Here is a 12350-nt window from a genome sequence, read left to right as displayed (position 1 = left end):
AGTTTTTGATATATCCGAAGAGCTTATGAGGTGTTTTTTCATAGGTATATAATCTATAGTTAAGTAAAGGAGGACTTTTTTTTTATACTCCAGAGTCCTTTACTTGGGGTAATTTCATTTTGTCATTTCGAATTTTGATGATAAAAAATTGTATGAAATACTTCATCTATAGGTTATACAACTATGGATATCATCTTTTCCATAATAAAATTGGTAAGGTTAGTTTCCTAGGTTCCTAGTTCGAGAACCTTCCTAACCTCAATGTCGTGTCTTAGTAGTGCCAAAGTCGTTTACAACCAATTTTTGTAATTTTGTAGTGGAATTAGACCATACCCTTTAATGTAATTGGCTTGAAATTAAAATATACGGTAAAATGACACGCTCATACTAGAATGTTCTCTGTTGGATTTTAAAAAGACAATGATAGTTGGAAAAACATTCCAATTTTTTAATTTCGTTTTTATTTGCAATTTAAAATTAAATAAAGTGGTTCCGTTAACCATCCCTATACGGCAGAATTATTGTGCCTTAAAACACAATAACAGACGTTATATAACCTTTTAACATTTATTCATTAATAATTAGATTTGCAAATTAATTTTTGCAATATTCTATACCATATTTCCGTCGTTTAATACTACTGGCAACTTTTAGTCACAATATTGTCACACTCCTTTTTAATATGTGCTTAGTGCTAGAAAATAAATGTTGGGTGTTTGTACAGCATTTAAAATAGTATTATTTTTGCTAAATCACGTTAATAAATATTTATGCAAATCTATTAAGTAGCTTATAATATTTACACGTATTTTTTACTCATTATTTTGTGCACTTCACAATATTAGTTAATTAGAAATTATTTTTATTTAGTCTCATGTTATAGGGTTGGAACGGCTTTTTTACAAGAGATTTTACAATTTTGGCAACTCCTATAAAACTAATGTTATACGAATTCCTTGTTTAGAAAACAAATAAAAATTTTTGCCCTTGTGAAATATATCATAATGAAAAATTAATGATTCGGAATTATTTCGTTTTCGGGAATAACAAAAAAAGTAAGGTAATTACGAATTTATCTGTAACAATTGTAAATGTTAATTATATTTTGTGGCTCAATATATTTGAATCTAGTCAAAGCTTTGGTTTCTTGCATTATTGTAAAAGAATCGTTACACCCCTATTACGTATCATCGAGTTTAGAATGAATTTAACGCATATTGTTAAGTTTAATAGGAGATATATTTTAAGTAGCTTAATTTTGTAAGTTGACACTTTTTTCACTTTTATCCATATAACAGTGAAAATACACATTTAAATGTTATTTCTTTCTAGCAATTTATGAAATAACTCAGCCTTACTCAGTATATTATTATGAATAACATTTTTTAATTATATAAATTTAATATTTGCTCGCTACAGATGTTCATGTAGCATGTAGGCAAAATTTTAACCGTGCAGTTCGACAGTTAAAATTTTGCCTACACAATTTTAACCGAAAAAAATGACTGTTTAGTTAATACTAATAGTATTTAGCGGGCTTTATTTTTTATAATTGAAACTTTATGTCCCAAAAGTCAAAGCTTTGTATTTAGATGTTATAACTTCATATTTAATGTATTTCAATCGTAAACATTTTGATATTTGGAAGGTCTTAAAAATACTGACTGTTTATTAAATTCAATAATTATTCTATTTTTTTAAACTTAAGATGAATAGAGTCGATTTATCATGACTTGAGAATCGGTTCTGGATGACAACATCGTTTTATATTAGTCCTGCATTTATTCTGTAATAAAACTGTGAAATCGATTAACCAATGTTGCAGTTTGTATTCCATTTTATGTTATTAGTAAACAGGCTTCGGATTGTCGCATATTTTTCATGTATGTAAACATAAATAACGATTTGCAAAGTGTATTTGCTGAAAAATGAACATTTATTGCTATATTCCAGTATGTATGGTGCTCCGTTGTATTATAGGTGTACATTTGTATCCAACTATTTTCAAAATAAACAAGTCCTAGAATCAAGTAAAAAAATGTTTTATTTATACCTTTGTGGAAACGATTTGATAGTTAGGCATTGTATTGGCATCTAGGCAAACTATAACCATAAAAATAAAACAAAACTAGATATATTTACATTTTTATTTTATATTAATTATCTAACATAACAATAATTATATTTGTATCAAAGAATATTAGAAAACACGCCGTTTCTTGGTAATGGGATTTCATTCACCACATCAGGAACAACCTGGGAACATAAAACAATAATAATCATCCAAGAAGATAATTTTAAGAATAAGTTTATAAGTGTTTAAAAATAGGTAAAAAAATATTCAGACATACTTTATGTTTTAAATAAAGTGTAAGTGTAGGCGGTATAACTAAAAAAAACACATTGCAACTATGCACTTAAAATAATTAACACAAATTGTTAAACTTTGATGAGACATTGAGATTTTTGAAGATGTACCTCGGATGAATTCAAAAATCCAGAGTTTAGATTTATCTTGAGTTAACACTTATGTTGAGCCAGTAGCTAGTTAAGCTATTAAAATAAAAAAAATATCTGAGCACGGTTTACACTTGGCTGTACAGTCGTTCAGTTGCCCTGAAACTAGTTTAGCACTCAACTGGCACGGTGTGAACGTTTGGTGCCAGTGAGTCCATACAATCTGGCTGTCTCTCCGACAATATCGACCAAATGTAAACCAAGTATTAAGGGGTATATCCTATCCGAAGTGGAAACCCCCTTTAAGTGTCAGTTCTACCAAATTGTAAATTATCTGATAACAATCGAATGTGTAAAATATGTGATGGAAATTACTTATTTTGTTTCCTTATCTGACAGTCATTTTTAAGCTAACTGAGCCTTTATCAGTCAGTGGTGGGACAAGGCTTAAATCTTGGTGGTACTGCAATTAAAGCTTTTAAATGTACTTATTGGATAAAGGATTGTAGATTTTTTACAACAATTTAATATGTTAAATTATATTTTAATGTATATTAGGTATCAACACAGTGACGTCATTTAAGCTATTTGGACCTCTATCAGCTAGTAATGGGACGATCAAAGACTTTTTCAATAAAAAAGGTAGGTGGTGGGAAGTTGGATGCTGTGTGACGTACCTTCACCCGTATCTCTCTGGGCATGAAGTCGTGCATGAAGGTGTAGAAGTCGTAGTGCGTGGCGAGGAGGCCGAGGCGCGCGAGGCGCTGGCGCAGCGCGCGCACGGCGGGCGGCGCGGCCACGTGCTGCCGCCGCACCTCCTTGCTGAACTCGTACAGCAACTCTACCACACTCTCCGCCTTCACGCGCGCCTTGTAGTCGTATCTATCAACATATTAAACTCACTCTTATCTGTTCCCGTGCATATTTAAAAAAAATTGTCTACATTTGTCAAATTCTCAATTGCAAATGTCATAATTACTGTTACCATAAAAACCTTGCATCCTTAATGTTGGCAGGTTGCATTTATGGTCCCTTTCCCACATGAAGGTTTTGTTTTTCAATTTATTTACCCCCTAAGTTTAATAGCGTGGAAATATATAGCCTAAAGCGTGTCGTTAGTGTAGGGCTTTTATTAAAGAGAAAAATTATTAAAAAATATACTGTGATTACTGACATTCTACGCAACAAAGTTGTATGTGTTTACGCTTTATTAAAATAGAATAAAAGAATAAATGGAGGTATAGACTAGCTGTTGTCCACGACTTCGTCCACGTGAAATTAAAAAAATATATCCCATTTTATTCAGTGGTCATGTAGCTTTTTAATGATGAAAGAATTTTTGAAATTGACCCAGTAGTTTTTGAGTTATTCCTATACTCACAAAAATCCATTAAAACATTGCATAGCAACTTACTTGGGTTCCAGTTTAGTTTCAAGATATTTGTATAGCCTCTTAGTGATCCAGGCTGCATTTTTCGGCTGATATCTGCGAGGAGGTTTGTATTTCATATCGTCTAACAGCTCCGGAGGTAAATTCTCTATATTTAACAGAGAAGGCATCTTTTTTGATTTGGTCTTCTGTTGTACGTTGTTGCGTTGCTGAGTTTTTATTGGTTTTACGCGAGCGGGCGCCTTGAAATTGTTAAATGGCTCCCTTGATGTTGTCTTCAATGAGTTTCTGACCTCTTCTTCCTATAATATATGATAGAAAAGATAAAAGAATAAAAAAATATTGTATTAATTTCCTGCAAAAACTATAATGTATACAAAAATATATACAATATTTGAAAGAAGCTAAATTATTAAAGAAAAGTACGCTCTATACAAAACAATGGGAAAATTTCATAAAAAAATATAATTTTTGTTATCTAAAAAGCATACTAAAAACAATAAACCAGCTATTGCCCGCGACTCCGTTTACTCTTAATCAATAAACTTCGTGAATAACATGAGTTCTTCCAGACTTTATTTTAAATTTGAGAAAAAATCATCAAGTCCTATTGAGATACCTAATAAGCATCTATCCATCTAAACTTTCGCATTTATTACATTAGTTATATTACAATAAAGTTTTTTAGCTTACCACTTTCCGTCTTTTTTCAATATTATCATTTTTGATCTTCATAAGATATTCCTCGAGCGCGAGCCGCGACTGTGTCTCTTCGGGCTCGGAATCTGCGGCTTCAGCGTAAGAGTGCGTCGACTCCCCGGTCACATTGGTCAAGTATATACGACCTGGATAATTATTTACTAGCTTACTGGCTTTAGTTACTAGCTGTCCGCGTGGAATTAAAAAAAAAAGTGAGTAGTCTATGTTCTTCCAAACTATCCCCTATTTTTGACTTTCGTCAAGATCTCTTCAACAGTTTAGGAGGTAAACTCTAAGATAAATCCGTTTAAACTCTCCCATTTATAATATTACTAGATTTCGCCCGCGACTCCGTCGGCGTGTTTTAATCACTTAAAAGATCCTAAGTTGTTTTTTTTTAATTTGAAAAACTTTTAAATGCAAACTGAATTCTACGATTTGAAGTGTATATTATTTGTGTAAAAAATTTAACAAATATGTTTTCTTACCTTTAGAAAATGTAACTTGGTTGTCAGTTTTAGCATTGCTATCGTTTATTTCTTGTTCTGCACTCATATCTTCATTATTCTCGTTATCTTCATCTGAGTCAATATTCATAGAAGGCATTCCGATACGATCACTGATCCCTTCATCGCTTTCATTCTGTTCTTCATTGCTCTTATTTATAGAAGATATTTCAAGTTCGTCACCAATTTCCGCATTCTCTTCTGTTATTTCATTTTCATCAGCATCATCTCCATCACTATCTTCATCACTTTCTTTAGGATTCTCATCATCGGTCTCGTTATTCACATCCATTGAGGATACTCCAGCCTGATCAGTTTCATTTTGTTCACTCTCTTCTGCTCCATCTTCTTGATTGTCATTATCTTTATCCTCTGTCATATTACTTTCATCAACAGATGTCATTTGGTTAGTTTTCTCTTTACTTTCATTTATCATATCATTATCTTCTGTGACATTCTGTTCATCATCTGTCAGGATATTTTCATTTAAAGAAGCTTGTTTTTCCGATAGACTTTTGTTTGACATTTCATTATCTTCTGTAATATTCTCTTCTTGATGAATTGCCTCATTGGACAGGTTTTCATTGAAAGTAGCTTGCTTTTCGGATGCTAGACTTTTATTTATCGTTTCATTATATGCCGGATTGTTCTCCTCTACATTTACTGTCTCCTTTTCTTTGTTATGCTCATCTGCTTGATCTATGTCCTCATTCACAGAAGGTATTGCGATTTCTTGAGCTTCTTTACAAATTTCTTTTGTTTTATCATTTATTTCCTTGATACTAATATTGTCTACTTTTTCTCTATTCTTAGTACGTTCTCGATTTTCTTCACGATTTGACGTATTTATCGTAGAATTTCGGGTTTCTTGCACGGTTTCTTTTAGTTTAGCATCTTCTACATTTTGCATATCATTATTTTCTTCTTGACTAATATGAGTGAGTGTTTTTTCTTTATTAGGGTCTATATTATTGATGTCATCTGTGATTTGATTATCGACATTCTCAACAATTTTATTTTTATCTTGTTGAATTTTAACTTCGTTTAGTGAGTTATCTATATTCTTAGACATTTCTTTATCTTGTAAAACCTCGTCATTTTGATCTATTTCAAGTATTGCTTCTCCTTGTGGTGTATTAATTGTTGTATGTTTGTTGACCTCTGTTTCGCAAGTAGTTTTTTCTTTGTTAATACTAATGTTTTCCTTTTCAATGTTTATTTTACGATCGTCTTTATGTGTTGTCGGTGCTGAAGTATTAATGTTGCTCGCATCTTTTTCAACTAGATCTTCTTTAGTATTTATCACTGCGTGTTGTTCTTTATGCGTTTTAAGTATTTTCCATGAGACGTTTTTGTCTTGATCTATATTTATTGTCTTAGTTCCATCAATCGCATCTCTCAATTCAACTGTAATACTTTTATTAACACTTTTCTCCTTCAGAGAGCTTCGGGTTTTTAATACTTTTTCATTAGTTACCGTTGTGTTCGAATTTTTACTGGTATTTGTATTGTTTTTTTCAAGCTCTTTTACAGTTACGTCAATTTCATCATTTTGCATATTCTTATCATTATCATATCTTAAAGTAAAATTGTTCTCATCATCACTATCAACTTGAATTACTTCTGTAAATGGCCTTGCATCTGTATCAGGTATTTGTGTAAGGGTTTTTTCATGTGTCTTTTTTGGAACTCTCTTATCAGATTCATTAAAATCATTATCATCTAGATTATGAGACATAATTAGTGTTAGCTTTGTTTTGTCAATTTTGTTTCTAACATTTCCCCTTACTTCTTCTATAACACTATCCGGCTTACTTAATCTAGGTCTTTTAACTGGAGAACTTTCTATATCACCAAATTCATTGTCAACCATTGTTGATGATGGTAATTGTTGCCATTCATCAAATTCTAAATCAGTTTCATTAGATCTTGGTGAATTTCGGATACCCTGTGATGACATTTTACGTTGTGGCTGTTTACTTTTCGTGAATCCAAGAACGTTTGGTTGAATATCAGGGATTTCTTCTTCACTTTCTGACATTATGAAATCAGCAAACATATTTTTGCGTTTAGTGCCTGCACGGTTACCTAAAAGATTTCTAACTTGTTCATGCTTTGTAATATCTTGAGTTTTATTTACTAAAGTCTTATCTGTCATGTTTAGTAATCCCGGTGGGAATGTTGGTCTACTTCTTCTTTCCACTGTATCTTTGCTAAAAAAACTCTTTTTACCAACAAATATTGTATTATCTGTGTTCGCTTTACTCTTACGATGTGTCAAATTTTCTCTGTTTTCTATAATTTTATTGAATAATTTATTTGATTGTGTTTGCTTTTGACTAAAAAACTTCCTTTGTGGTAGAATTATACTGTTTATTGATTCACCATCACTGCTTTCAGGCAAGTCTACTGTGTAGTCATTTTCCTGACTGCAAAGGATTGAAAAATTCCAGTTAAAATGAATAATAATGATAACATTATATGAATTTCCGAATATGCATTCGGAAATTACTTGAAAGTGTTAAATGTCCATCTTAATATAAGTCTCATTTAAACATTGCCATTGTTGGAAGTAACTCGCCTCCAATAAGCATTGGTGTTCATTATTCTGCAACCATCTTAGAGACTGCCATTTAAAATAAGCTTTCTTTTAAGTTTTATTTGAAAAAAAGGTATCAAGAGAACACCAAGGTCAAAACAATGTCAAAAGTGTAAATTAAGTTATAATAAACAAATACATTTATTGATTTGAAATAATAAGTACATTATTATTTAATATGTCACATCCAGAATAGTCTATCAAAAGTTTCATCAAAATCTATCTATTTTTGGAATATGTAGGGGTCGAGTACCAACAAAATAATTTCAACAAAATAAATTCTTATTTTCAAAATTCTGAGGAACATAATACATAATTTAATAGAAATATAGTTAATGCAGTATTTCAATGAATGACCATGTCATGTCATTTAATAATTATTTGTTTATATAGTAGAAAGTTTGTTTTTATTTTTTTTTTCTTTGTAAAAGCTAAAAATTTACCTTTTAAAATCAGCTTCAATGAATTCCTCTATATTTTCAGGTTGATCTGTTGTTTTAGTTTCCAACACTTCCATTACATCTCTCGAGTTATCCTCTAATCTTTTCCACCAACTTTGGCCTGTGAAATGTTAAAAATTAACTTGGCAATTCAAATTAAGAACATGGACATCTAGATGGCTTAAGGCTAATTTATTTTTAATGTGCAACACATTAATTGGCTTAGTTACATTTAGTTTCAACATTAATCTATAGTTTATTTACTCTGGACTAACTACTTAAGAGTAACAAGCAGTAATATTAATGAAATAAAAAGTTATTATACAATTTTACTTACGTCCAGGAACCTCAATATCAGTGTTATCGGAAAGAATTGATCTCCGAGTCCTGAGAGGAGATACTGCAGGTGACTGCATTGCGCGCATTTGTACAATAGATGATAGTTTTACAGAGACATCGGAACGAGCAGGCGAACACACGCTACGTGAAGCTCTAAATCTATGTCTCCTTGGTGTAACTTTAGAACCCTCAGAGCGGGCGGGAGACGGTATTCTTGATCTATGCATTGTCTGAGCTGAAATGATGGCATTAACAGATTTGCTGTTCAAAATATTGTTAAAGCACTTAAGATATTCTTATTCTTATTTAAGTTTTGTTAAATTCATTTTTAGTAGAAGATCTGTAAATTTAACTAATCAAAACAAATAGATTTTGTATTAGTTCTTACCTGAACTACGGCAAGTAAGTTTATTATTCGACTTACTATTTTCAAAATTTGCACAAGGTCATAGTTGTTTTAAAACCGAAATTATTTACATCGCATAAACTAAATTAAAAATAATCAAACACAAATTATATTAAAAATTAAAAGCAGTTTGCTAGTTTAAATGGCGGTTGATTTCAAGTTGATTTGACATATATTTTCAAATTACACAACGTTCCGTTTCGTAACATAATCGAGGATCTTGGATCTTGCTTATGGTAATTATTACTTTGATTTGATTCTTTAATTTCAATTATGTTTGAAACAAAATAATACACGTAATTTAAAAACACTTGAAAATAAGCCCCTTTTACTACAAATAAACAAATAAATGAATGACACGAGATAATCTGTGCTGTGCTTGTAAAGAAACGTATAATGTCACCATTTTTAAATTTATTCGCCATCGATACAAGGTTTTTGGTCAAGTGATCACTAAATAGTTTTTCATGGCATTCCAAAAGTCATGAAATCGGAGGCTGTATTATTGTTATAGTATATCATATTTTACGCAATAAATAAATGAACTTAACGCGTAAAGCAGCGCACCATGATATAATAGTGTATTATTTGCATATTTTACTTTAAGCTATGATGCAATTATTTTACCAGTAGTAACAACCATATGGCGCACTGCCAAAATCTTAAAGGTTGAAATATTGTACAGTATTTTATATAAACAATGCCACTTGTGAATGGACGGGTAGGCGAGAAAACAAAAGAGTGCCAAAACATATTTAATTTTGTGCAAATATGCTTCTGTTTTCATCGCTAGAATATCTTGAAGTTCATAAAGCGGTTCATACTGCGGTTACCTCTTTACCACAGTCTAATACTCGAAAGCACATTCCCTTGACTTTGAATTGTTCTTGAAGTTCACATGATAAATTGTATTATTTAAACCCTTGCATTGAAAAAGAGCAACTTTCAACGATGTTACATATTTTATGAGGGCGTAAATTTTTTATGTCATTTGATTTATTCAAGCGTAACAGTTAGAAAATGAGTCGTAAAATATAATAGAGACGTTTAAATCATGTCGTTCGAAGTAAAATATGAAACATTTGCTTGCTGTTTACACTAAGTCGTAAAGATCATGTGATTGATAGTTCATTAATAGTTAATTGAGAACGGTTTTTGGTATTATTTGGTTATTAATCTTTACCTCCAAGAAGAGTAACTTATAAAATTCCTATATATTAGACAAATACATAGTCGAGATTCTAAGGCACCCCCTTTTTACCATATTTAAGAGGGGGGGAGGCGTTATAGTCACACAAAGACTATTCGCTACGCTAGATCTGTATTACGCTAACACTGAGCTTTTTTCTCTACATGTGCCCATGTGCCCATATGTGGTTGCCAGCAGTCGAACAAGTGTCCAATGGTTAAAGAAACTAATAAGTTTTATTGTTTTGTTTGTTGTGAAACTCGCAATAACCACTGGGAAAGGATAATCCGCACATAATGAAAACGGTCACGAAATGTAATACGATGTTAAATAATTATAATTTTACAAGGAAAATAATTTATAAAACATGATTAATTTCAACCGCGAAAACCTATATCTTTTGTCTTTGTTTTTAAATTATACACACATACAAGTAGGAAGAAGTTTATGGTTGTTTTGTGTATCTGTGGCAGGTTTTATTATGTAGCGACCTTTTAGGTCCTTAAAGGTATTAAGAATTCTGTAAATAAGCACTGTAAATGTAGATGCGAGTGGAATCTTTCAGAGCGAAAGCTTAATGAATAATTAGCGTGACTGGCCACTTCGTTTGTTTGCATTCAAATTGAACATAATTAATGATGAGATAGCTAACCTACTTTGTGGTTAACAAATAAAACATAATGCAATATCCTAATGAATATCTAACGATACTTTCGGTAAATTAAATGACAATTTTGATTCTTATTTTATTTATAAAAATACTAGATTTCGCCCGCGACTCCGTCTGGGTGGCATTAAAAAAAGCAAAAGTAACCTATGTGTTCTTTCAGATTATCAGTCATCATGCGAAATTTCATCGAGATCCGTTAAGCTGTTTAGGCTACATACTCTTACAAACTTTCATCCATCTAAACTTTCGCATGTATAATATTAGTAAGATTTACGATTATTATCAAAGGTTTTTATACTTGTAAAATAAATGACAAAAGCGCCTGATGAAAAATTGCATTTGCTCACAACGTGAAAGTTCAAAAATCTTAAAAGTATGTTACATTACGGAAAATGCTAATAGAAAATTTCTATAATAGCAATTTGCCCCTTATACATTATGGAACGAAATTGCCATTATCTATAAATTGCGATCGTAAGTCACAGACGAATAGGGCGCCTTTGCCAATCACGTCAGCGTCTTCTAACACCTAAGAACAATTTGCTAGAAAAATAGTAGAATAAAATTTGTATTCCTTCAGCAGAATTATTTAAAAATTGACGTAAAAGTAACTAATACCGGGTTTCGCGATTTATTCAAACTTGTTTTGGTCTGAAAAAGGAAAAAGTTTACGCGATTTTTATCGCAAAAAACAGCTGCTTACCTGTAATTTCATATGTTACTTTATATGTCGACACCAACATAGTTCACATTGATTAAGTAAGATAATATTAATATCTAAAGTACTATGTAGTTGAATTATTTTAATATAACAAAGCTGGTATATCAAATAAATTGGATACAAGAGGACAGAGGAAGTAATCTTGAGTGAATCCCCTGAGATACGCGGATGTTTATTACATAATGTTATTTATTGTATATTAGTCGAGAGCAATGAACGGTAAATTCATTAGTCGACTCACAAACATATAAGAACTATGTTTTGGTATAAAACACTATAAGTATTGGGTAATCTATATCTATCTATACTAATATAATAAAGCGTAACGTTAACGCGTAACGCGTAAACAAATTATGAAAAATCTATTTTGTTGTTTACATATGTCAAATTATTAATTCAAAATGACATCACATTATGACAAACCATGGCAACCTTGCTTCCTTGATGTTGGCAGCAACTTATGGTCTCTTTCCCACATTACGGTTTTTATCCAAAATATTTACCCACTAAGTTCAATGGCGTGAAATATATAGCCTAAAGCGTGACGTAAGTGTAGGGCTTTTTATAAATAAGAGAATTATTCAAAAATATGATGTAATTGCTGACATCCTACACCACAAAGTAGTGGGTACTTTGTGGCGAGGACATAATTCTCTTATTTTTAAAAAGCCCTACACTTACGTCACGCTTTAGGCTATTTATTTTCATGCTATTAAACTAAGGAGGTAGATATATTAGTAAAAAACCTTGATGTGGGAAAGGGACCATAAACTACAAGCTGCCAACATTAAGGAACGAAAGGTTATTATGGTAACGGTAATTTTGACATTTGCAAATGAGAATTTGATTAAACAATAAAATAAAGTTTTTATAATTTCATGCGGATGAAGCCGTACGGGAACAGCTAGTTGTACATAATGTCATGTTGTCCAAT

General features: G+C 31.4%; 1 protein-coding gene across 1 annotated transcript; it reads right to left on the bottom strand.

The window, feature by feature from the left end:
* Positions 1-2133: 2133 nt before the first annotated feature.
* LOC106100294 (uncharacterized protein PF11_0213-like) lies at positions 2134-9087 on the bottom strand. The gene is made up of 8 exons (XM_013279117.1): positions 8819-9087; positions 8429-8665; positions 8095-8212; positions 5035-7481; positions 4541-4692; positions 3872-4149; positions 3135-3339; positions 2134-2256 (listed from the first exon to the last, which is right to left on the bottom strand). Exons 2-8 carry the CDS (start codon positions 8655-8657, stop codon positions 2191-2193), a joined length of 3495 nt encoding a protein of 1164 aa, XP_013134571.1. The 5' UTR covers positions 8658-8665; positions 8819-9087; the 3' UTR covers positions 2134-2190.
* Between the last annotated feature and the right edge of the window lie 3263 nt (positions 9088-12350).

The sequence above is a fragment of the Papilio polytes genome, unplaced genomic scaffold, assembly GCF_000836215.1.
Source record: "Papilio polytes unplaced genomic scaffold, Ppol_1.0 DF824058.1, whole genome shotgun sequence".
Classification (NCBI taxonomy): domain Eukaryota; kingdom Metazoa; phylum Arthropoda; class Insecta; order Lepidoptera; family Papilionidae; genus Papilio; species Papilio polytes.
This window is presented reverse-complemented; position numbering and strand designations above follow the sequence as displayed.